The sequence below is a fragment of the Salvelinus fontinalis genome, chromosome 13 (genome assembly GCF_029448725.1).
Source record: "Salvelinus fontinalis isolate EN_2023a chromosome 13, ASM2944872v1, whole genome shotgun sequence".
In the NCBI taxonomy this organism is placed as follows: domain Eukaryota; kingdom Metazoa; phylum Chordata; class Actinopteri; order Salmoniformes; family Salmonidae; genus Salvelinus; species Salvelinus fontinalis.
In genome coordinates, this window is record NC_074677.1 from 28,627,683 (window position 1) to 28,655,471 (window position 27,789).

General features: G+C 42.6%; 1 protein-coding gene across 4 annotated transcripts in view; it reads left to right on the top strand.

The window, feature by feature from the left end:
- Positions 1 to 27,789, top strand: part of LOC129868358 (homeobox protein cut-like 1) — a 244,473-nt gene that overhangs the window by 155,344 nt on the left and 61,340 nt on the right. For 3 of the 4 annotated variants that reach the window (XM_055942277.1, XM_055942278.1, XM_055942279.1), the window contains exons 9-10: positions 19,763 to 19,811; positions 26,184 to 26,477. In XM_055942277.1, coding sequence (XP_055798252.1) covers positions 19,763 to 19,811; positions 26,184 to 26,477 — 343 coding nt within the window. Of the gene's footprint in view, positions 1 to 19,762; positions 19,812 to 23,301; positions 24,023 to 26,183; positions 26,478 to 27,789 lie in introns of those variants that run through there. The other variant, XM_055942280.1, reaches the window with a different exon arrangement.

Sequence of the window (27,789 nt, forward strand, 5' to 3'; positions counted from 1 at the left end):
TGTCTGATGGGTTGGTGGGTCCTATCTTGTCTCTCCCCCCCTCCCTCTGGGGTCAGGTGCAGTAATGGTCACAGCTGGAAGCCAAACCCATGTTCTCACTCACACACAGTTTCTATGTTTTTATGTGGATTGCTCTGCTCCTGGTGTCATTCTCACTACAGTAGATTATGTAATCCATGCAGAGCTAGTGCATCTTCTTTCTCACTCACTTACGCACACACTCCTTCCGCCTGGCCCCTCTGTGTGTCTGCCTGAGGCCGTCTCTTCCACCTCTCTCCGGTAGAAACTGTGTGTGTGTTTGTTTGTGTGTGTGTGTTTGTTTGTGTGTGAGCTTTTGTTCGTGTGTGTGCGTTCATGTATGGACGGAACGTTGAGCTGTGTATGAGAGAGCAGTGGGTTCTTGCCAACTTGTCTCAACGGGGGCTAGGCGGCACGTATGTTAGTATGTTAAATAAGCGTGCGTGTGTGTCACATGGTAATGAGCAGGAAAGAAAGGAGGAGACGGGCGCGAGTCCTCGGGGGCCCCAGCCATAGTGCTTTGATCTGAGGCCCCCCTCAATCCCACAACCCCACAGAGACGACTCCCTCTGCCACACTCTGTCTCTACCCAAAGCCTTATACTTTGTCCATCTGCAGTTATAGAGATAATTTACATAAAGGCCATATGATGTGTGTTAATAAACATATTTTTTTGCATAGGTCTATGCATTAGATTAAGTTACCCAATTTTTTTATTTATAGATTCCGATTCGCTTTGAAATCTTTGGTACATAAATAGCTTGTGGCATTGTAGCAAACGACTGCTCTGTAAATGTGTTGTCTTTATATTGTAACTCTGGAGTTCTAGAAGGATAAAGACCACTAGCTCTCAGAAACAGCTCTGTTTGATGTCCTCAGAACAGCTGTGACTTGCTGTCTTCATGTCCGTAAAACTGGACTCTGCTGGGCGAGAGCAGCCAAAGCCCTGTCTGTGCTATTGATTTTGAATTTAGACCTGAGCATGTCTGACTTCTCAATTGGGTTTCTGCCTTGATGAGGTGATATGTGTGTAATGTACTCTAGTTCTTTGGTCCTCAAAAGACTGCTTTCCCCCACTTTTTTCCCTCTTCGTTCTTCACTCGCTACTCCTCTTCTTTAGCCACCTTGTTCTTTGTTTCCTTTTTTGCTCCTTACTCATTTCACTCTCTCATTCTTTCCCTTTCATACTCCTTCTCTCTCATACTCTTTATACTCCCTCACTATATTTTTTTATTTCTCTCCCTTGTTTCTTTTATACACACACATTCTCTCTTTCTCTGTCCCTCCGTTCTGTTGTAAAGAAGTTAGTGTGTACAGTAGGAGTGTTTGCGAAGGAGAGAGAACCGCTGAAGCGCGATAATGGAATGCATCAATTCCCTCTGCCGTTTGGGTACGATCCACCCTAAATCTCCTCTAACCATTCCTCCTTCTTTCCCCCCTTTTCTCTTCCCCTCCCCCTTTCCTCCTCCCTTTTTCATGCGTCTGTGGAGGAATGTCACTGTTTTGGCCCAGGCCCTCAAGGTGTCTATCGTCCCCCCGCTTCCTCCATCCCCATCCCTCGTCTCCACCCCCCCCCCCCCCCCCCCCCCCCATCATGCCTGGGGCTCTCCATTGATGCAGACAGAAGCCCGGGCCTCAGTGTTTAGCGTGCCACGATCTGAAATTTTAATGCACTGCTTTACAACACAGACCTCCCTACACACACACATTATCAGCGCGCCGTCTGCTGGCTCGGTCTCCCCTGAGCCTTCCCCATTTACTGCTCGGCTGAGCAGCGTCCCCGCCAAGGCACACACGCAAACACACACAGACACAGGCCCCGGATCAGGCGTAGACTGACTGACTTATTCCTCTTCCACTCAAAGGCACGCACACTCACACCTGCTTACCTAGAGGAGTTGGCTTGCTTTTGTTTTCATGTATGCCCTGTGTGTTTGTGAGAGCGAAACGCGCACTGCCGTGCCTCGAGCATTAGGTCGTTTGGTGTGTCTGTGTTTGTCTCTGTGTCTCTTATTTTGGATTGATAATAGTCCAGCTGGAGGTATGACCGTGTGTGTACAGTACAGTACAGTGGATGCTCCTCCTAGCGGTGGGCTAGAGGACAGTATAGATAAAAACACCTTTACCCTGCAACATACACAGCAGATACAAATGGCTTACCTGGTATCACTTTCTGTATAAATTAATGCTATCCTCACACAGCAAAATGCATTGTACTGGCTATTTACGGTTGACGTTGGCTTTTTGCTGACAATCATAATTTGCTGTCCTATTTCACACATGTGCAAGTGGGTATTAATATGCATGTACAAATTGTAAATGTGTTTTTTGCATGTAACAAAGAAGTTTGGCATTTGTTTGACCTTTTTGCCTTTGTTGTCGTTTTAGCCAGCTTTCATCACTTATGTATTAAATATATGCAGCTATTAACCTCTTAAATGTAAAGTCCCCATATTTGGGGACCCTATTTTTTTATTCAATTCAGTCTGGTATGAGAAGAATAGTTCCTATCTGCAAAAGCAGGGTGTCTGCGGAAAGCTGAGTATCTTGGCTATTGATCTGGGCCTTAAAATCTTTGGTATGACTTACTACCATATGTGGGCATCGAATGTATAAGGGCAGGCCGAGCCGATGACCTAATTTCAAGATGGCTGCTACCTACATTCCGGTTAGCGTTGTGAGCATACACAAAGTAAACACAGAATACGTTGATTCACACCGAAAGCCGGGACACCACAGATCACGAGGATGTCTTATTTGTCTGCTTGTGACCTACCGTTATTGATCACCAGCCCCGAGAGTCAAAATGTTTATTTTACACAAGGTTTTCACCAAACAGCATTCATCTTACAAAGTAAACCTAAATGTGGTCTATGTTTGAGCTATAGCTAAATTGGGGATAAGAAATGAATCCTTAGGTTGATAGGAACGAATCTAGCCTATTGCCAGTATTATCTGATAATGTATGACTTAATAGCAACATCAAATGTCCACTGAGTGACTATTTTTGCACATGAAAAATATGTGTCCTGCATCCATTACACAGGGGATTGGCTACTATGGCACATTGACAGTCTTGTAGCCAATGAGATAAGCTTTCCAGGGATATGCAGTTGACAAGGTCTAGAACCTTTTAGGCTAAATGCGAACTATTGTTACCTGGCTCAGAGACGAGACACACCGAGCACAATACATTACTTTGTAAACAGACTTCACTGCTTTAATTTCATCGCTTTAGCATTAAAGATGGCTTCTCAAAAGGGGGGAAAAAGTAAAAACGAAGAATATCGAACAGGAAGCTGAAAAGAAAAGGCAGCTATGAATAAGCATACCGACACAGAAGCTTTGAATAAAATACTGGAGCCGGACTCTGATTTAGGGGAGCGATTTGGATGAGGATTTCGACTCGGCCGACGAATATTGCTTTCTAGAAGGATTGGATCCACTTTTAGATCTGTAAGTACATTATTTTCATGACTATATAGCTAATTGAGTATATGTATTTTGTTTTTTGTAAGTTGTGGCTTTTTGTGCTTTGGATTTAGTTTACATAGGCCTATGTGTCACGTTCTGACCATAGTTCTTTTGTGTTTTCTTTGTTTTAGTGTTGGTCAGGACGTGAGCTGGGTGGGCATTCTATGTTGTGTGTCTAGTTTGTCTGTTTCTATGTATGACCTGATATGGTTCTCAATCAGAGGCAGGTGTTAGTCATTGTCTCTGATTGGGAACCATATTTAGGTAGCTTGTTTTGTGTTGGGGTTTGTGGGTGGTTGTCTTATGTCTTTGTGTTCTCTGCACCAGATAGGACTGTTTCGGTTTTGCCACGTTTGTTATTTTGTATTTGTGTAGTGTTCACGTTTTTCGTCTTTTATTAACCTTTCACGAGTATCTACCCCGGGTCCGGGAGCACCCCCCACCCCCCCCACACTGAGTAGCATCGCTAGCATAGCGTCACAATTAAATAGTAGCATCTAAATATCATTAAATCACAAGTCCAAGAAACCTAATGAAAGATACAGATCTTGTGAATAAAGCCACCATTTCAGATTTTTAAAATGTTTTACAGGGAAGACAAAATATGTAAATCTATTAGCTAACCACGTTAGCAAAAGACACCATTTTTCTTTGTCCACCATTTTCTCTCTCCACCAGTAGCTATCACCAATTCGGCCAAATAAAGATATTGATAGCCACTAACCAAGAAAAAACCTCATCAGATGACAGCCTGATAACATATTTATGGTATAGGATAGGTTTTGTTAGAAAAATGTGCATATTTCAGGTATAAATTATAGTTTACAATTGCACCCACCATCACAACTCGACTAGAATAAATACACAGAGCAACGTGTATTACCTAATTACTAATCATAAAACATTTCATAAAAATACACAGCATACACTAATTGAAAGACACAGATCCTGTGAATACAGACAATATTTCAGATTTTCTAAGTGTCTTACAGCGAAAACACAATAAATCGTTATATTAGCATACCACATGTGCAAACATTACCAGAGCATTGATTCTAGCCAAAGAGAGCGATAACGTAAATATCGCCAAAATATATTAATTTTTTCACTAACCTTCTCAGAATTCTTCAGATGACACTCCTGTAACATCACATTACAACATACATATAGAGTTTGTTCGAAAATGTGCATATTTAGCCACCAAAATCATGGTTAGACAATGACAAATGTAGCCCAGCTGGTCAGAAAATGTCGTGCGCCATATTAGACAGTGATCTAGTCTTATACATAAATACTCATAAACTTGACAAAAAAATATAGGGTGGACAGCGATTGATAGACAATTTAATTCTTAATACAATCGCGGAATTACATTTTTTTAATTATCCTTACTTTTCAATACAGGTTGCGCCAAGCGAAGCTACACCTAACAAAATGGCGGAACGTGTGTTTAACATTTTTCTACAGAACAACGATTTATCATCTTAAATATTTCTTACTATGAGGTGATCTTCCATCAGAATCTTGGGCAATGTATCCTTTCTTGGGTCTAATCTTCTTTTGGTCGAAAGATGTCCTCTTGTCTGTCGAAATGCCCACTAACGTTCGACCGGGACCCCGAAACGTGCCCGGCGCTTCAAAGTGCACAACAAAGCAATGCCTCAAAATCGCACTAAACGGATATAAATTGCTATAAAACGGTTCAAATTAACTACCTTATGATGCTGTTAACACCTATAACTAGTAAAAACATGACCGGAGAAATATTACTGGCTAAACTAAAGCTTGGAAGGAGGCGAGTCCGATGTCCTTCGCGCGCCAGGCGCAGGCAGCCAGAGGAAGTTACTTCCGGTATTTGGTGATTTATAGAGGCACTGATTGCGCAATCGACTCCATTCAAAGCGTCATCACGTACTGACATCCAGGGGAAGATGTAAGAAGTGTCTGTTTCTCCATAGCATTTACACAGACCTTTAAACTGACTCCAGATCAGGGGCCAAGATGTCTGAAATCTGACTCCCTATCATGAAAAGTGCTGTAGATTGAGTTCTGTTTCACTCAGAGACAAAATTCCAACGGCTATAGAAACTAGAGAGTGTTTTCTATCCAATAATAATAATAATATGCATATTGTACGAGCAAGAATTGAGTACTAGGCAGTTTAACCTTTCACGAGTATCTACCCCGGGTCCGGGATCACCCCCCCACCCCCCCCATACTGAGTAGCATAGCCTAGCATAGCGTCACAATTAAATAGTAGCATCTAAATATCATTAAATCACAAGTCCAAGACACCTAATGAAAGATACAGATCTTGTGAATAAAGCCACCATTTCAGATTTTTAAAATGTTTTACAGGGAAGACAAAATATGTAAATCTATTAGCTAACCACGTTAGCAAAAGACACCACTTTTCTAACTCCATCAGTTTCTTACTCCATCAGGTGCTATCACCAATTTGGCTAAACTAAGATATTGATAGCCACTAACCAAGAAAAAACCTCATCAGATGACAGTCTGATAACATATTTATGGTATAGGATAGGTTTTGTTAGAAAAATGTGCATATTTCAGGTAGATATCATAGTTTACAATTGCACCCACCGTCACAAATGGACTAGAATAAATACATAGAGCAACGTGTTTACCTAATTACTAATCATCAAACATTTCGTAAAAATACACAGCATACACTAATCGAAAGACACAGATCCTGTGAATACAGACAATATTTCAGATTTTCTAAGTGTCTTACAGCGAAAACACAATAAATCGTTATATTAGCATACCACATATGCAAACGTTACCAGAGCATTGATTCTAGCCAAAGAGAGCGATAACGTAAACATCGCCAAAATATATTAATTTTTTCACTAACCTTCTCAGAATTCTTCAGATGACACTCCTGTAACATCACATTACAACATACATATACAGTTTGTTCGAAAATGTGCATATTTAGCCACCAAAATCATGGTTAGACAATGACAAAAGTTGCCCAGCTGGTCAGACAATGTCGTGCGCCATATTAGACAGTGATCTAGTCGTATACATAAATACTCATAAACGTGACTAAAAAATATAGGGTGGACAGAGATTGATAGACAATTTAATTCTTAATACAATCGCTGATTTACATTTTTTAAATTATCCTTACTTTTCAATACAGTTTGCGCCAAGCGAAGCTACGTCAAACAAAATTGCGTCATAAGCGATTAACATTTCTCGACAGAAACACGATTTATCATAATAAATTGTTCCTACTTTGAGCTGTTCTTCCATCAGAATCTTGGGCAAAGAATCCTTTCTTGGGTCTAATCGTCTTTTGGTCGAAAGCTGTCCTCTTGCCATGTAGAAATGCCCATTGCGTTCGGCATGAACTGGAACCGTGCCCAGAGATTCACAGTGTCTCAGAAATAAATGTCCCAAAATCGCACTAAACGGGTATAAATTGCTATAAAACGGTTTAAATTAACTACCTTATGATGTTTTTAACTCCTATAACGAGTAGAAACATGACCGGAGAAATATAACTGGCTACACTAATGCTTGGAAAAAGAGCAGGTCTGTGTCCACCGCGCGCCCGACGCATCTGGAAAAGAGTTCCTACCTACACGTGTTTTGTTTTATAGGGGCTGTGATTGCGCAATCGATACCATTCAAATCGTCATCACGTAAAGGCATCCAGGGGAAGACGTAAGCAGTGTCCGTATCCTGATAGCGTTCACAGTGGCCTTTAAACTGACTCCAGATCAGGGGCCAAAATGTTTGAAATCTGACTCCCTATCATGAAAAGTGCTGTAGATTGAGTTCTGTTTCACTCAGAGACAAAATTCCAACGCCTATAGAAACTAGAGAGTGTTTTCTATCCAATAATAGTAATAATATGCATATTGTACGAGCAAGAATTTAGTAGGAAGCCGTTTAATCTGTAATGCAATTATGCTAATGAGAAAACAGCACCCCCTGTAGTCGCAAGAAGTTAATCTGTAGAGCAAATTATGCTAATGCAAAACAGCACCCCCTATAGTTGCAAGAAGTTAAACATGTTGAACACGAACTACGCTACGTCTTGGTCCGATCCCTGCTACACCTCCTCTTCAGACGAAGAGGAGGAAGGCTGCCGTTACATTATGTAACAAGTAATTTCAATGTTATATAATTCCAAAGTAGTTATTGTCATATTAGGTCACTGTTTACTGTTCTAAATTTCATCCTTGTAACTTCTCTCATGGCCATTGTTTATTTGTGGTTCTCACCTCTGCCTTTGTCTCCAAAGTGTTACTGTTTGCATTGTGTGTGTGTGCTTCACACCTTCTATGCGAGTCTCTGTACAGATAAAGTTTAGGCTTGGTGTTTTTACTTCACAGTAATGTCGTAGTCAACTGTAATTCTGTGTCTTACAACAATACATCCCTTTATTTTATTCACCACAGAGTGGAGGATGCAGTCGATTTGGATGATGACATTTGGTAGCCACCCCAAGCTATGGTGAAAGTGAAATCGAATAATCTACACCTGTCACGTTCCTGACCTATTTCTGTTAGTTTGTTGTATGTGTTAGTTGGTCAGGACGTGAGTTTGGGTGGGCATTCTATGTTTTCTGTTTCTATGTTGGTTTAAGGGTTGCCTGGTATGGCTCTTAATTAGAGGCAGGAGTTTGGCGTTCCTCTAATTGAGAGTCATATTTAGGTAGGTTGTTTCACAGTGTTCGTTGTGGGTGGTTGTCTCCTGTGTCAGTGTTTGTCGCACCATACGGGACTGTTCGGTTTGTTTTTGTACATCGTCATTTTGTGTAGTCATTTTTCCCTGTTCGTGCGTTCTTCGTGTTTATGTAAGTTCGTCGTCCAGGTCTGTCTACTCCGTTTGTTGTTTTGTTAGTTATAGTGAAGTTCGTGTTTTTCCGTCTTGTCTTTAAATAAATTATGTGTTCACAACCCGCTGCGCCTTGGTTCCATCACTACTCCTCCTCTTCGGTTGAAGAGGAGGAACCACCGTTACAACACCTGGATTGTAAGAGTTCATCTTATTTCTATTTTAGTGAAGGACACGTGTGTGTTACCAAGTTTGTGTTTGATAATACATTTTATATATTTTTTTATGTTTATCTGTTGCTTTTATATTGTTTTTGTAAACAGTTCATTTGAATGTGGGACCAATACTTTGAATATGCCTAGGCTAAATGTTTAGGCGCTTTGGAGAGGTTGAAAAAACACTTGGATATCCCCTGTATGTCCCCCGACACTACCACAATGTTTGCAAGAGGTTGGTGTGGTAGATATGTAGTTCTTATAGTGAACAATAACTTTTAGGCACATCCAGAGTGCGAAAACAGTGCAATTACCACATTCGGACACTTTGGAGAGGTTGAAAGGACACTTGAATGTACCTTGGATACCCCATAACACCACCACAATGTTTGTGAGGTTGATATGGTACAAATTGTGTTTTTATACTGAACAAATAGGATTTAGGGATTGGAAATATGTAATAGCACTGGAATGTTCTCATTTACAGACATATGCCACTCTGGAGAGGTTTAGGGACACTTGGAAATGCCCCGTGACCACACCTGACACTACTTACTAAAACATCTGCCCATTTCTAGTTGTTAGCTCTATTAATCCCATTTTCTTCTAATATTGTTCACATTTTGTGAACATCTGATGTGTTTCCCGCTCTAGGCATCAATAATTCACTCATAGCTTGTCAATGAAAGATTACTTTCAAAATAAAAAAAGGATTTGTTTTTATTTTGTGTGTGCTTGATCTTGTGTATTCTGAACTATGTAACTCCTATCTTCTGATCATCTCATAATCTCCCAGATGTCTTCTTTCCAAATATACCACGTTTTGGCATGTCAGAATCATGTAATTACACATGACTAGCAGTTACTTTTGGGTATGTCTATTTAGGCAGAAATCTAGATTATCTAGAGGTATTGAGCAGGACTGAAGTGTTCTGTTTAGTATGTTCAAACTATAGTTGGCTTGTAGTCTTTTGGGGGACTGCTGAAAGCCCAATTTGAATTAATCTTAACCTTTGGACTGACTAAAGTGCTTTTAAGAACTCCATGGAGGCAAATACGATCTTATCCATTTAGAAAACTGCCGTCTAAATGGAGTGAGGTGTTTTGGTATGTGTGTGCATGTGTGTTTGCATGTGGGTGTTTGTTCATGTATGTAAGGTAGCTAGCATTGCCAGGGGACTGAGGGCTCCAGTACACCTGGCTCTCAGCACACCACCATGTGTATCGCTCCAGTGGAGCCCGTTTTAGAAAATTCCCAAACACCCAACTGCACTTTGATGTACAGACCAGAGCCATCGCACGCTTCTGGGCTATGTAGACTGATGATTTTGTGTGTGTGTCTTCCCCATCTCTCCTGCCTCTGTGGTACCTCCTGGGCCCAGTTTTTCTGAAGTAATCTAGATTTTGCCGATAGGATTAAATGCATAGAAATACAAGGATTCGTCTGTAGTACTGTACACGTGCGCTTGTTGTTTGTGTGTAGATGAGTATACATTGTGTGTGCTTGCGTGACTGTATATATTTGTTATTCGTGCATCTTCAGCCCCATTGAGTGAAGTAGAGAAAAAGGGGTAGAGAGAAAGAGAGACTGCAGAGAGGGAGAAAAAGGAGCGAGAAAGTAGGACAGTGGGTAGAATAGCTAGTGACTACAGTGTCAGGCCCACTGTGAAGGGTAGAGGCTGACTGAACACCTGGGGAGGTGTGTGCACAGCTGCAAGAGGATGTTTGTCCATGGTCAGGTGCCTGGACGAGGCTTAAGGTGAGGGACACACACACACTCTAACTTACAGTAACACACAAGCACATACACATTCTATGCACTCACATGCTCATACACACACACACACCACACACACACACACACACACACACACACACACACACACACACACACACACACACACGGTTGCCCAGGTAGTTCCAGCTGTCAGGGCACTTTACCTCTGTCTGGGTGCTACTTTTTCATTCACCTTTAGATCTCCCCATAATACATCAGGTTCCTGTAAAATACAGTGATTGAACAGAGAATGAATCAGTCTTCCAATGCTTTTGGACGTACCTGGCCTATCTCCTCACCCTAGGCACGAACTGCACCCCATATAGCTAGTGACTAGTGTCAGGCCCACTGTGCAGGGTAAAGGCTGACTGAACACCTGGGCCCTACACACACACACTCTGCGTGACCTCATTGCAGGTGTGCATGCGGTTAAGAAAACAGCAGTCTCTTGCTTCTCCTCAGCCCAAATTGGATGGGAGAGGTCTTAGATCATGAAGAGCTGGGCTCTTTGAGCGCGCCTGCCTGTGTTTCTGTTTCCTTTAAAGATTCATGTCCTATTGATCGAGAAGGCTCCGCAAACAGCAGCTCTGGTGCTTTCCACAGAGGGCCCTACGCTCGCTATCTCATACACAAAAACAGATGTGACCCACCAGCTCAATTCAGTCTTATGTAGCAAAATTTGAAATTGTTTTTTACATTGGATAAAAGTAGAGACTAGAAAATGGTATATCATACACTACAGTTGAGGAACATTGGGAAAGTAATTATGCTTGGAATAAACTTGTAACCCCACTTTTGAGAAAATGGCCTTTGAAGGTTTTGGTACACCTGCCGGAGAGCTCTTCTTTGTCTACACCCATTCAACATTGTTGACACCCTCATAAGCTTTAGCCCCACCCATTTTTTGAAGGATTCACATGTGAGGCCATGTGCTATACAGAGTGAGTACAGTAGTGTACTAAACAACCAAAGATTTCAAGACTAAAGGCTGGTTTATACTACTACGTCTATCGACATGTCTGTAGACAGTTGTCACAGTTATATCATGAACATTCTATTGTTGTTTGACAACTTGTCTTTGTCGTTATGAAAAAGTATAAATACAAAAATGACAGGCTGCATGACATCAGCAGCCTGGTGGTCCAAAATAGCATCACTGGTGTATTTTAACACCAATAAACCAATCTGTTTAAAAATGTATTTAGTATATGTCAATCTAGCAAACCAGGCAACTAAAAGCAACTTTCTAAACAATGTTTTGGTTAGTTTCTAGCGTGTTAGCTAGCTAGCTAACATTAAGTTCAAATAATGACCAAATCAATGCTGACAAAGTCTTAACTTTAGCTAGTTTTTATTAATTATTACTTGGAAATAAACTTACATCAAGATCATAATTTACAAGTTAATGGTGAGCTAATTACAGAAAATAGCTTACGGTTGCGAGTGTGACGAAATAAAAGCAGGGCATTCTACTGGACAATTTTAGAACTTGGACACTGTCTCGTTTGGCCTAACGTTATATCCTAATTTGACTTCGGTGCAGGTCATGTTGTTCTTCACATTACCGGCTCTGATAAACATGCACTATATCAAATAAAATCTATGTTTATTTGTTGCATGCACAAGATACAGAAGGTGTAAACGGTATAGTGAAATAGTTACTTGCATAGTGGAGTCTTTTGTAGCTAGCTAGCGAAACAATAAACCATAATCGGCACGTAGCCTAGTGGTTAGAGCGTTGGACTAGTAACCGGAAGGTTGCAAGATCGAATCCCCGAGCTGACAAGGTAAAAATCTGTCGTTCTGCCACTAAACAAGGCAGTAAACCCACTGTTCCTAGGACGTTATTGAAAATAAGAATTTGTTCTTAACTGACTTGCCTAGTTAAATAAAGGTAAAATAATAAAAATCCAAACTCAACGTTAACATGGCATCGTGACAGAGATGAACGCTTCTCCCTCTATGTACAGTACCAGTACCTACTCATTCAAGGGTTTTTGTTTATTTTTACCTTTTTCTACATTGTAGAATAATAGTGAAGACATCAAAACTATGAAATAACACATATGGAATCATGTAGTAACCAAAAAAGTGTTAAACAAATCAAAATATGTTTGATTCTTCAAAGTAGCCATCGTTTGCCTTGATGACAGCGTTGCACACTCTTGGCATTCTCTCAACCAGCTTCACCTGGAATGCTTTTCCAACAGTCTTGAAGGAGTTCCCACATATGCTGAGCACTTGTTGGCTGCTTTTACTTCACTCTGCAGTCCAACTCATCCCAAACCATCTCAATTCGGTTGAGGTCAGGTGATTGTGGAGGCCAGGTCATCTGATGCAGCACTCCATCACTCTCCTTCTTGGTCAAATATCCCTTCCACAGCCTGGAGGTGTTTTGGGTCATTGTCCTGTTGAAAAACAAATGATAGTCCCACTAAGTGTAAAACCAGATGGGATGTCGTATCGCATGCTGTGGTAGCCGTGCTGGTTAAGTGTGCCTTGAATTCTAAATAAATCATAGACAGTGTCACCAGCAAATCACCATCACACTATCACCTCCATGCTTCACGGTGGGAACCGGTCTAATGTCCATTGCTCGTGTTTCTTGGCCCAAGCAAGTCTCTTCTTATTATTGGTGTCCTTTAGTAGTGCTTTCTTTGCAGCAATTCGTCCATGAAGGCCTGATTCACACAGTCTCCTCTGAACAGTTGATGTTGAGATGTGTCTGTTACTTAAACTCTGAAGCATTTATTTGGGCTGCAATTTCTGAGGTGCAGTTAACTCTAATGAACGTATCCTCTGCAGCAGAGGTAACTCTGGGTCTTCCTTTCCTCTGGCGGTCCTCATAAGAGTGTCAGTGTCATCATAGCCCTTGATGTTTTTTGCGACTGCACTTGAAGAAACGTTCAAAGTTCTTGACAATTTCTGGATTGACTGACCTTCATGTCTTAAATTAATGGACTGTTGTTTCTCTTTGCTTATTTATTGTTACTTATTTGAGCTGTTCTTGGCATAATATGAACTTGGTCTTTTACCAAATAGGGCTATCTTCTGTATACCACCCCTACCTTGTCACAACACAACTGATTGGCTCAAACGTATTAAGAAGGAAAGAAATTCCACAAATTACCTTTTAACAAGGGACACCTGTTAATTGAAATGCATTCCAGGTGACTCCTCATGAAGCTGGTTGAGATAATGCCAAGAGTGTGCAAAGCTTTCATCAAGGCAAAGGGTGGCTACTTTGAAGAATCTCAAATATAAAAGACACTTTTTTGCTTACTACATGATTCCATATGTGTTATTTCATAGTTTTGATGTCTTCACTATTATTCTACAATGTAGAAAATAGTAAAAATAAAGAAAAACCCTGGAATTAGGTGTGTCCAAACTTTTGACTGGTACTGTATATGGGTAACAGAGTCTAGCTAGCTACATTTTCAGATAGTATATGTTTCTAATTCTGTCAGAAAATGTGTGTACTGTTCGCTGGATGAATGCTTCTCCCTCTCTGTCACTGATGCCATGGTTGCCCTTAGTTTGAAGATGTAATCCGAAGACAGGTGTTTTATGCAACAGCCTTCTGTGTGTTCTCTTTTCGACTCCCTACACATATTTTCAATCAAACACCAGAATTTTCTCCATCTCCTTAGCTATCATACTCTGCTTCCACTGGGCATTCCACTGATTTTAAAACTCGGTCAACTTCTTCCGTGACAATAACACTGTTGAACGCCGGTTCAGAAGACTCTAACAATGTCTGGTTCAATTAATATGTTTTTACCTAAATCCTGGATTCGTTTTCAGAGTCAGAGAGAGTCAGCATGGCACAATCATCCTCCAGAAAGTGGAAAGCATTAGCAACACTTTTGCAGTTCTCTCCTCTCTCGGCATGTCCAGCCCATCCATTATCTCAGCCAATCATGGCTAGCAGGAAAGTTCCTGTCTTTTTTCTGTTGCTAAACCAACTAGAGTCGTAATTTAACAATAAAAATGTGAATTTTCAGATAGCATAAAAGTTTGAGGCACATGAAAGTTCACATTCCAGAAAGCATTTCTGGCCCAAAATGTATTTGAATAAAAAATAAATGTTTACGCTCAAATGCCTCTCCTGTGAAGTAGTGACGTGGGGTCCCGTGTGGCTCAGCTGGTAGAACATGGCGCTCTCTCTTTCTCACATATTGTGCACACACACGCCGACACACACACTCTCGACACACACACAATCTCTCAAGCTGTTCCATGGAGAGCCCATTCTCTACCTCTCTCTCACGCCCACTCTTTGCCAGTCTCTGTCTTTAGTGGAGCAGATAGACAGGATGTGTGTGCATGTGCGTGTGTGTGCATGCGTGTGTGCGTTGGTATGTGTGCCCACAGAGCCAAGAGCCAGTTGAGCTGGTGCAGGCAGGGCCTTAGCCTCGGCAGAGCTGTGCACATTAATAACATCAGCCTAGCACATGACAGGCCCTGGGAGGGATGGGAGAGTGAGAGGCAGAGGTGAGAGAGAGAGGGAGGGAGGGAGGAGGGGAGGTGAGAGAGGGAGGGAGAGAACAAGGGGAAAGAGGATAGATGAGAGGAGAAGAGGAAGAAGGGAAAGGAAATTATAGGAGGGGAGAGAGAGATGAAGGTGGGGTGTGTGTGTGTTTGTGTTAGAGCGTATATCTGTTTGGAGAAGTGTGTGTGTGTGTGTACACATCCATGTAATTTGTGCGAGTGTCTGTTTCTCCGTATCTGGGCGATCTGTGTTGATTTATTTGAGTTGGCCTGAATGTACGGGACGCATGTGGACAGGCGCTCAAATGAGCAGCCTTAAACCCTGATGGCAGTCCGATTTCCTCAGCCACTCGCTCCACCAAGAGATAAATGTCAAGTTTGTTCACGCCTCTCCCCCCAACCCGTCGCGGGTTGTGTGCGTCTCCCAGACACCGGCACGGTGCTATGACATGGTCTCGGGCACGCTGGCGGTGGGCTTTTTTGACGGTGGCGTTTCTGCTCGGTCGGAGCTCCGTTTCCCTCCCCGGTGCCCTGATGTGTTGTGATTTGGCATCGGGCTGGGAGGATGAGCCTTTTCTTTCTTTCTCTCTCTCTGTCTCTCTCTCTGTCTCTCTGTCTCTCTGTCTCTATTTCTCTGTCTCTCTCTTTATTTATCTGTCTCTCTCTCTATTTATCTGTCTCTATTTATGATATGCCACGGCCAATGTCCCTTCACTCATCACCATCACACCCCTTGCTGTCAGTTGAGATTTATTCTTCTGCAGAATAGGGGACTGGCTGATACACATCCCACACACACGAACACACCTCCTATTTTCATCACCAGAACCCCTTAAAACCCACTTTCTTTTTTCACAGAGGCCTCTTCCTCTAAGTTATTATATTATGACTGGCGAGCCATCCCAAAAGAGCCTATTTATAGTGTTCTCCAGTGCTATAAATGACATCACAGGCGGACCTCCACAATATTATTGCAAACCCCCACAGTGACGCTGTAAGCAGAGCTCCATGGCCCGAGCAATATAAACACAGCTCTGGATTGATAGAGAGATTCAGCAGCAGAGCATGCCAGGCCTGGTAGCATAATACAATATGTGTGTGACCGTGTGCGTTGTAGGACAGAACTGGAACATTTCAGTCCAGATGTTAGCTTTAGCTCTATTTTGGGCGAGCGCAGCAACGGGGCAACAACACTATCAGCACAATGCTATTTCTTCCCTCTGAGGACATCTTTTGTATGTTGGGAAGAATGGTATCATATGTGGAGTGTTGTATGAATGATATCCCCACCCTATTCATTTCCCCTGGACTTAGTAACCAGGCACATAAAATAATGGTTCATGGTGCTCTACTAAATGATGTGTACTTCCTGCATAGGCTGTGCTAGCTAGGTGGATGAGTGTTACGGGTCCAGCAGTATCATTGTCTCTTGGGTCTGTGTGGTTGTTGTGGGTGGAAACTCTAATAAAAGTGGGGAACAATATTGTGACGAGCAGCCCGGCCACATCAGTGTGAAGAATGGCCATGTTAACAAGAATGGCCAGCCTTCCATTCTCCTCCTCCTACTCACACACACACAGCGAGAAGAGCCAAACCCCGGGGGCCATTTTGCCTCTCCAGCCGCAGAAAGGTTAAGCAACTACACCAGAAGAGAGAAAGAGGGAGCGAGTAAGTGAGTGAGGGGAAAAAAAGACAAAGGAGGAAAGCGAACAATCTCCAAGGCGACATTGGCTGTGCTGAAAGAGAGCGGGAGGAAAATGAAAATCTAATGGGCTAAATCTGTGAAATGTCGTGCTGGCCCAGGGGGATTGGGCTGGGAGTAAGGGGGCACAGGATATGAAGGGAAAAGAGAGAGAGGGATAGAGTGGTGAAGAGGAAAGGATTACCAGAGGCGTAGCGTTCCGGACTCGTCCTGGCCACAGAGCCCGACCAGAGGAGTTAACGGCTCATTTCCGACAGGCAGCGATGGAAAGGTCAGGGCGGCCGAGAGAAGAGGGCCCCGGCCCCTGCTTTAGACCAGAAAACCCCAACACATACCTTCAGCACCACTACAGGGGCCATTTGCACACCTTCGGTTCACTCTGGCTCAAGTCATCTGAGGTGGTGACGTTTTAATGTCAGGTATCGGGGTTCATAATGCATCCAGGGTGAGCTCAACAGACAACATCATATTCAGCACATTTGTAGTATTTATGATTAAGCATTCTGGATGAGTGGTAGAAGAATTGTGGAGCCCCAACACCTTATTAACCTATGACACTGTTCCCAATGTCTCTGGGAGTCTTGTTTATAACTGCACTTTTCCCAATGTCTCTGGGAGTCTTGTTTATAACTGCACTTTTCCCAATGTCTCTGGGAGTCTTGTTTATAACTGCACTATTCCCAAAGTCTCTGGGAGTCTTGTTTATAACTGCACTGTTCCCAAAGTCTCTGGGAGTCTTGTTTATAACTGCACTATTCCCAAAGTCTCTGGGAGTCTTGTTTATAACTGCACTGTTCCCAAAGTCTCTGGGAAATGTTCTTGTTACCTACAACCTCATGCTAATCGCATTAGCCTACGTTAGCTCAACCGTCCCGTGGAAGGGACACCGATCCTGAAGAGGCGCAGGGCAAACACCTCCGGTCCTCTGTAGTCTGGAGTCAGGGCCTGTACTGTGTGAATATGGTTCACTGTTCACCCGGAGGGAGATGTTTGTTCACTCTCACTGTGGTCTGAATTTGGTTTTACGCGGTAGCGACTACTGTGACTGACTGTGTGGGGGTATTGTGGGTGCCCAGACCTAGACAACCAAGACATGTTCCCCAGAAGGTGCTGCCTGCTCTGGTCTTAATCCCAGAGTCTCCGGCTTAGATTCCACATTTACCGGCATTCTGCATAAATTCAATTGCATTTTTGGGGCAGTGATTTCCATGCATTGACTATTTCTATATGTATGCTTCATAACAGATGTCTGGAGAATCACAACACATTATTTCCCTTAGCTTGCCTTGTAACCCTCCTATAGAACAGTCTTGTTGTGATGTGACAGTCTATTGTCCTTGTCCCAGTGTAACTGGGTTGTGTTGTAGCACGGCTGGGTGAGGGGATGGGGGTGAAGTGGGGGATTGTGCATCGGTGCCATGACCACAGATCACACGCTGTTAATACATTTTTTTCCCAAACCTAATCGCTGATCCTCCTCTCAGCGTTACAGCAGTATTTCCTTTCCCTAATTCCCAAATCCAGGCAAATCCAAAGGTATTTAATAATACTTTGCATCTGTACCTTGATTGAACTATCAAATTCCAAAGCTATTTGGGTTGCATTAGTATCAAGAGCAGCACACATTGTTAATGCCTGGGTATCTTGTTAAAATCACAACACTAACTGGTTGGGAAAGCTTTTCCTCATCTCTCTCTCTCTCCAGAAGCTTTTACAATTGGATTGTGTTGTCCAAACACAGAATGCTTTTAACAGTAGAGGAGATTTAATGTCCTATGATTTGGACTGCAGCCAGAGGGTTGTATTGGCCCCATGTGTGTTGTTTCAATCCACAACAATATTTGTTTGTGGCCGTGTCTCAATCAGCAGTATCGGTATCACATTGCAATCTTTTATAGAAGCAGTTGATCTACAGTTTATTATGAGTAACAATGCATCTCAATGATAATCCCTGCTCATTACAAATATGCCATGCACTTAAAATGTGACACAAAACCCAGTTAACATAATTTAAAGCATTCAAAGTTATTATCTATAATTAGATGTTGCCATTAAATTAAGCATGGCAACATTTGGCTCCACTCAGCGTGTGAGCGTTGCCACAGCCTGAGCCTGCATAAATGGAAGGGGCCCACTGAGAAGAAACCGTTATCTGAGCCCTGCAATTCTGACTGGCTGGGGTAATTAAAAAACCAAGGGTAGAAGTACCACCGTCAACCCAAAACACACACACACTCACAAACACACACTCACAAACACACTCGCAATTGGTTGCATGACACAAAACCCGATAGTGTTTCTATTTGCTGGAATGGATTTAACACCTGTTGTTGCAGCACCTTCTGGGGAACATGTCTTGGTTGTCTAGGTCTGGGCACCCACAATACCCCCACACAGTCAGTCACAGTAGTCGCTACCGCGTAAAACCAAATTCAGACCACAGTGAGAGTGAACAAACATCTCCCTCCGGGTGAACAGTGAACCATATTCTCTACCACGATAAGTGAATATCAAATTAAATGTAAAATATCACATTTTCAAACGCAGGTTCAGTTCCAACTAGTGTAGTAAATCCTATTGAGTCACTGAACAATTGTCTAGTAGCTGACGGAGGAGCACAAAGTGTGGGATAATACTAACCAGCGAAACATACCTTTAACCCTGGGGTTAAGCATGGAGAGATGTGAATAAACTCCTAAGTCGAATGCCATTTGTGGGCTTGAGCCCGGCCGCTAAACAGAATGGAAAAATATGATATGAGATTAGTGTGTATTAAAGGGGAGGCCTAAAAACGATATTAGTGTAATCCCTCTGTTTTACGGCAGGGCTTGTCCTCGTGGCTCAGGAAGGGACAGAGTGGCAGGGAGACGGAAGGATTAGGGTGTAACTGAGAGGGTCTTAATGGGCATGGGCCAGGCCGGGACGAGACATGCAGCAAGCCAACTCTAGAGGACGAAGCTCTCACTATCAAACACACAAACACATACAGTAGGAACATATTGTCAGGTTTCTGTATACAGTAGGAATCCAGTCTATATATACAGTTATGGTTGTAAATATATATTGTATAGATATATACAGAATTGTGTGCAAATGCACCTACAGAACATTACAGTGCATGTTAACACTCAGTCCCACTCATGTGAACACACAGTTATCTATCACTCTACAAATTTACGCTATTTTATACTGTGTTCCATCCTGTTGCTTGTGTGCCAAGCCTTTTGTTTGCCTCCTTGTTGATTACATGCCCTGTTCTTTCTGCAGGGCCGATGAGATTGAAGTGGTGATGTCAGACCTGAAGAGAGCCGATCAGGTCAGTCCCTGGCTGTTTTTAACCCCTCATCACAACCATCCTATCAAAGTGTGTTATGAATATGCAAAGATACATACTACTCATATACACCCTTTGGCCTTAGTGTCAGTATGTATTTTTAAGCAGCTTGATACAGGAATTGCTCTGTTTCAAATATGTTCAAAATTGTGTTCCAGAAAGTATGAAACATGGAAAATTCCAAAAAGAAAAAGTTAAACTAGCCTCTTGAAGAACAATACAGACACACATAGGCTATCCTATTAGAGTGTGACTAATCTGGCGTTGCCTCTCCATCTTTGGCCCCCTTTAATGTATTTCTTCATGTTTTCTGCCCAGAAACATCATAGCGGTGATTAGGCATTATTTACACTGAGACGACCCTTTGATATCTGCCGAGAATATAAGCCAAGATAATGAGCAGCAGTGTAATTACTCTCTATGGGCATTGGGTCTGGAGTTGAAAACTATTTTTTGCGAGGTTCACCAACGCTGTCTTTACCATGGGATCTTGTTTATATCTAGTTTGTTAGACTGTGAATTAGGGCCAGGACGATAACAGTATCGCTATACACGTCAGTTTCGTGGCAAGGAAACAAAACACGAAGCAGATTTAACTTATTTCGAAAAACAGCTCTGTTGAAAAAACATCATTATGGTGTCATCCAGAGTCACATGTAAACTCAGCAAAAAAAGAAACGTCCTCTCACTGTCAACTGTGTTTATTTTCAGCAAACTTAACTTGTGTAAATATTTGTATGAACATAACAAGATTCAACAACTGAGACATAAACTGAACAAGTTCCACAGACATGTAACTAACAGAAATGGAATAATGTGTCCCTAAACAAAGGGGGGGGGGGTCAAAATAAAAAGTAACAGTCAGTATCTGGTGTGGCCACTAGCTGCATTAAGTACTGCAGTGCATCTCCTCCTCATGGACTGCACCAGATTTGCCAGTTCTTGCTGTGAGATGTTACCCCACTTTTCCACCAAGGCACCAGATCCGGGCTCTTCGCTGGCCATGGCAGAACACTGACATTCCTGTCTTGCAGGAAATCATGCACAGAACGAGCAGTATGGCTGGTGACATTGTCATGCTGGAGGGTCATGTCAGGATGAGCCTGCAGGAAGGGTACCACATGAGGGAGGAGGATGTCTTCCCTGTAACGCACAGCGTTGAGATTGCCTGCAATGACAACAAGCTCAGTCCGATGATGCTGTGACACACCACCCCAGACCATGACGGACCCTCCACCTCCAAATCGATCCCGCTCCAGAGTACAGGCCTCGGTGTAACTCTCATTCCTTCGACGATGAACGCGAATCTGACCATCACCCCTGGTGAGACAAAACCGCGACTCGTCAGTGAAGAGCACTTTTTGCCAGTCCTGTCTGGTCCAGCGACGGTGGGTTTGTGCCCAAAGGCGACGTTGTTGCCGGTGATGTCTGGTGAGGACCTGCCTTACAACAGGCCTACCATCCCTCAGTCTAGCCTCTCTCAGCTCATTGCGGACAGCGACAAACCCCCCCCAAAAAGCCCTTTGGCCGTGCGTCTATTACCAGAATGCTAATAAAATGAGCCCAAGTAATAGCGAATTTCCATGGAGGCTGCTAGTTAAATATGCTAACGAGCGCAAACGGAAATAAGCAAATTGCAAAGACAGGTAATCCAGCTCATAAAGTTATACATATATACATTGGGGCAAAAAAGTATTTAGTCAGACACCAATTGTGCAAGTTCTCCCACTTAAAAAGATGAGAGAGGCCTGTAATTTTCATCATAGGTACACTTCAACTATGACAGACAAAATGAGAGAGAAAAAATCCAGAAAAATCACATTATAGGATTTTTAATTAATTTATTTGCAAATTATGGTGGAAAATAAGTATTTGGTCACCTACAAACAAGCAAGATTTCTGGCTCTCACAGACCTGTAACTTCTTCTTTAAGAGGCTCCTCTGTCCTCCACTCGTTACCTGCATTAATGGCACCTGTTTGAACTTGTTATCAGTATAAAAGACACCTGTCCACAACCTCAAACAGTCACACTCCAAACTCCACTATGGCCAAGACCAAAGAGCTGTCAAAGGACACCAGAAACAAAATTGTAGACCTGCACCAGGCTGGGAAGACTGAATCTGCAATAGGTAAGCAGCTTGGTTTGAAGAAATCAACTGTGGGAGCAATTATTAGGAAATGGAAGACATACAAGACCACTGATAATCTCCCTCGATCTCGGGCTCCACGCAAGATCTCACCCCGTGGGGTCAAAATGATCACAAGAACGGTGAGCAAAAATCCCAGAACCACACGGGGGGACCTAGTGAATGACCTGCAGACAGCTGGGACCAAAGTAACAAAGCCTACCATCAGTAAGACACTACGCCGCCAGGGACTCAAATCCTGCAGTACGAGACGTGTCCCCCTGCTTAAGCCAGTACATGTCCAGGCCCGTCTGAAGTTTGCTAGAGAGCATTTGGATGATCCAGAAGAAGATTGGGAGAATGTCATATGGTCAGATGAAACCAAAATATAGCTTTTTGGTAAAAACTCAACTCGTCGTGTTTGGAGGACAAAGAATGCTGAGTTGCATCCAAAGAACACCATACCTACTGTGAAGCGTGGGGGTGGAAACATCATGCTTTGGGGCTGTTTTTCTGCAAAGGGACCAGGACGACTGATCCGTGTAAAGGAAAGAATGAATGGGGCCACGTATCGTGAGATTTTGAGTGAAAACCTCCTTCCATCAGCAAGGGCATTGAAAATGAAACGTGGCTGGGTCTTTCAGCATGACAATGATCCCAAACACACCGCCCGGGCAACGAAGGAGTGGCTTCGTAAGAAGCATTTCAAGGTCCTGGAGTAGCCTAGCCAGTCTCCAGATCTCAACCCCATAGAAAATCTTTGGAGGGAGTTGAAAGTCCGTGTTGCCCAGCAACAGCCCCAAAACATCACTGCTCTAGAGGAGATCTGCATGGAGGAATAGGCCAAAATACCAGCAACAGTGTGTGAAAACCTTGTGGAAACTTACAGAAAACGTTTGACCTCTGTCATTGCCAACAAAGGGTATATAACAAAGTATTGAGAAACTTTTGTTATTGACCAAATACTTATTTTCCACCATAATTTGCAAATAAATTCATAAAAAATCCTACAATGTGATTTTCTGGAATTTTTTTTCTCATTTTGTCTGTCATAGTTGAAGTGTACCTATGATGAAAATTACAGGCCTCTCATCTTTTTAAGTGGGAGAACTTGCACAATTGGTGGCTGACTAAATACTTTTTTGCCCCACTGTAGGTAGGAGCTACTGAATGTCATTTTTGGTGAGTTTGGACATTTACAATCAAATGTGAACGAGAGACATTGTGCAAATGAACAAAGTTTTGGCATATGCTTTTCTGAAGGAAGAACAGTACTGGCTCTGAAGCAGCATCTGTACACGCTGTGTCAGTATGGAGTCTGGAGTCGCTGGGCAACGGGCCTGCCTGCTCTGTTTGGAGAAGAGTGGGGAGTAGCAGGAAATCAAGCAGTGGGAGCTGTACAGATAACTCATTCAAAGGGCTTAGACTTCTCAAACACGGTAGAAAGCGAACACTATATGATGCCCCGTGACCTTATTAATTCAGCCACTTTTTATTTTTTATTTTTTTATTTCACCTTTATTTAACCAGGTAGGCCAGTTCAGAACAAGTTCTCATTTACAACTGCGACATGGCCAAGATAAAGCAAAGCAGTGTGACACAAACAACAACAGAGTTACACATAAACAAACGTACAGTCAATAACACAAAAGAAAATAAAAATTGAAAAGTCTTTGTACAGTGTGTGCAAATGTAGAAGAGTAGGGAGGTAGGCAATAAATAGGCCCAAAAGGTGAAAATAATTACAATTTAGCATTAATACTGAAGTGATCGATGTGCAAGTAGAGATACTGGGGTGCAAAAGAGCAAGAGGGTAAGTAATAGTATGGTGATGAGGTAGTCGGGTGTGCTATTTTCAGATTGGCTATGTACAGGTACAGTGATCGGTAAGCTGCTCTGACAGCTGATGCTTAAAGTTAGAGAGGGAGATATAAGACTCCAGCTTCAGTAATTTTTGCATTTCGTTCCAGTCATTGGCAGCAGAGAACTGGAAGGAAAGGCGGCCAAAGGAAGTGTTGACTTTGGGGATGACCAATGCAATATACCTGCTGGAGTTCGTTCTACGGGTGGGTGTTGCTATGCTTAGATAACACGACCCCTAAGTTTAAATTGCAAGTTAACGCAGAATTCTGTGTTTTTCACGCAGGAAAAAATTATACATTATACACAGATCTAAAATGCTTCTTGGAATTTCAACTCGGTATCAGACAAATTTTGTGCTTCTGTTTTACTTCTCCACTTAGAATGCCCGTTTGTGAATTCTCATCTATCAGCAGACAGTGCTCTTACTGATGTGTAGCTACTTAGACTAACTTTAAGCAAAACATTAGGAAATGTAGCTGGCTATATTCTTTCTATGATAGAAATTTGAAACATGCATCGTTTTTGAAAAAAAAAAAAAAATCATTGTAAGCTCATTTACTGATGTGGCTACCAGCCAAATAGCGTTGCACTTCTGATGAATATTAAGCAAATTATTTTGCCGAATGTGTTGCACTTATGTATTTTCTGTTAAGTAAAACTACAGTTGCACGTCCCTGATCGTTCTATTGAAGCAAAAGAAACATGAACTTTCCATATAAAATGCGACCCCTATCAATACAGAGCTGGACTTCCTCTTTCTCTTTAACAAACAAACAATTAACTGGCTAAACTGTTCTGGGGAACTACGGTAAACTTCATAATGTAAAATAATGTGACAAGTGAAATGAAGAACGCAATCTGCTTTATCTCCTAACGCCCTCAAACTCAACTCTGGACCTCGAAGCCAGTTCCACTGCATTTTTGTTATTGTTCCCCTCTAATCAGGGACTGATTTAGACCTGGTACATCAAGTGTGTGTGCAATTAGTTATCAGGTAGGACAGAAAACCAGCATGCTACAGACCTCATAGTGTAAGAGTTGAGTACCCCTGTTCTAACGTATTGCACAAGTTGACTGCAGGTAAGTACTTAAAAAGTATCTAAAATATTAAAACATATATATTCAACGGTATTGACGGTATTGAAAAACCATCCATACCAGGGTATACCGCCCAAGCCTAGAGACCAGGTTGTTGAAATTAGCCAATCACTGATGGTGATCAATAAGCTCAGTTGGTGAGGTGATTAGTTGTGTGTGTGTGTGTGTGTGTGTGTGTGTGTGTGTGTGTGTGTGTGTGTGTGTGTGTGTGTGCGTGCGCCTCACTGTCACTTAGTTCCTGTAATCACCTGTCTTATCTGACTGCACAGGCAGACGCACACTACACACACACTCCTCAGATCTGCTAGCAAAGCGACAAAGAGGGTTTAGATAGGGGTGTTGAGTGAGAATCATTGGTGTCAGCCTTCTCCAGACGACACTTCATTTTCTCCACTCCCAATGACTGGGCAAGTTGCAGTGTCATAACATCACATTATAAATGATGGTACAATCACTTCCAATCATGGTCACATTTAGCTGTGTAATAGTAATGTGAGAGACAATGGAGGAAGATTTTCTTTTCTTCTGTAGTGCACATTGTTAATGGTACTCTTTAGAAGAATATTTATAATGTGTGGGTATCTGTTTTCATCACACTTCAATATACATTAGCCCTTGGGAGTAAAATCTCACTAAAGGTTTTCCTGTGCATCTGCTTACCTTGTTTTTCTCTAGCTACGGCATAATTAAAGGGAGCCCACTGATTACAATTTATAATAGAATCACCCAAAACAATTATTTGGCATTATATAAAATAGCGCCCTCATTACCCAAACTTTTGGAATAACTTAACCGCCTGAAAAATTTAACATTTCCATAATTCCATAAAGATGAAGGCTTTAGCACCTGATATATCTAAAGGTTGAATGTTTAAGCACCTTCAACATGTAATGAGTCATTAGGATGCCTTGTGTTCTTCCCCCACTTGTTTTCTGATGTGGTTCAGTCATGATCTGATGCAGGAGGATATGCATGAATATACAAATCCTAAAGAGTGAAATCGCTGTGGGTCTAAATTCTGTACTCACTGTTCTATTTTGGAACTAAAGATGCATGTGTGCAATTCAAAGTTTAACGCAAAATAAATGTCTATTAGACAAACATTTAGGTTATATTAGCAAATCTCAAGTTTAGATTTGGGCCTTGAAGAATGGCTGTGTATAGACTCGAGACCTACAGTGATTTATCTTATAGTTATCTGTAGACAACATGACAGCAAAGTGTGGGATAGTGGGGAAACTTGACTTGTCTCTCTCTCCTTCACAGAGAGCTAAGGTAGCGGAGAGAGAAGCAGAGGCTCTTCGGGAACAGCTGTCGTCCGCCAACAAGTCCCTCCAGCTTGCCACACAGATCCAAAAGGCCCCTGACATGGAGCAGGCCCTGGAGGTTCTGTCGCGCTCCAGTCTGGAGGTGGAGCTTAGCGCCAAGGAGCGGGAGGTGCTGCAGCTGGCCGAGGACGTGCAGAAACTGCAGGCTAGCTTGGCCAACATCCGGGAGAATTCTGCCTCGCAGATAAGCCAGCTGGAGCAGCAGCTCAGCACCAAGGAGAGCTTACTCAAGGTTAGCCCCGTCACACCACCACAGTAACACTGAGGGCCCTGGTCAGTGCCGTAACGCTATGAGGGCCCTGGTCAGTGCCGTAACGCTATGAGGGCCCTGGTCAGTGTCGTAACGCTATGAGGGCCCTGGTCAGTGTCGTAACGCTTTGAGGGCCCTGGTCAGTGTCGTAACGCTTTGAGGGCCCTGGTCAGTGTCGTAACGCTTTGAGGACCCTGGTCAGTGCCGTAACGCTATGGGGGCTCTGGTCAGTGCCGTAACGCTGTGAAGGCCCTGGTCAGTGCCGTAACGCTTTGAGGGCCCTGGTCAGTGTCGTAACGCTTTGAGGGCCCTGGTCAGTGCTGTAACGCTATGGGGGCTCTGGTCAGTGCCGTAACACTATGAGGGCCCTGGTCAGTGCCGTACATTGATTTCATATAGTACTTTTCATTACAAGTAAAAACTCAGTCTCTTTAAAAGCAAAATGAACATAAAACATTTTCACAAAATAAAAGTAAGGATCTGGCAGTTCTTGGGCGATGGTCTTCCACAGCTTTAGACGATAGGCAGTTCAGAAATGTAATATCTTGAGAGGAGGGAGCATACATGGTACAGCCAGGCAGGGAGTTATAGACAGACAGGCCACGAAGTTCTTCATTGGGCACCTCGTCATCTTCGATAGTCACAGTTTCTTCTCCGTAGGTAGGCTAATCTGGTCATCAGCAAGGCCTCTGGTCAATTTCATAACATGAGTTTAGGGGTTAGTTAGGAAGAGTAGGCCTAACTACTGTGTATTCATCTGAACTTGTGTGGCATGTAAAAATAAGTGGAAGTTGTCAATAGTAGTTTATAGTGCATCAGTGTGCCTCCAGGTAATGCAGTTATATATTGTACAAACAATTGGTGGTTTTAGTTCTTGACTCCTACTGTAAGCACTACCTTTCAGCTTTAACTGAGAAAAACAGTATTTTACAACTGAAACATGTCAGGACATGTTTCAGTTGACTAATGCGTAGCCCTGAACCCTCTATCCATAAACATAACAATGGTTTTACTGAACTCTGCGGGGCACCTCTCATACGGCTCTGCATTTAGGACTTGACTGACATGTCTTTGTATCTGCGACGACTGAACAGACATGTCATATCCAGTGAGCTTTATGCACAGAGACTGAAGTGCTTCTCTATCGGAAGTTGTCGTGATTTGGTGTAGCTACATGGTAATGTGTAAAGATTGCACAAAGAGAAAGGAGCAGAATTATTATGAACTCTCCTCAATGCACTGAGCCATCTCAAATGTACACATGCTAATGCACTGGGACTCCTTAAGAAAACAT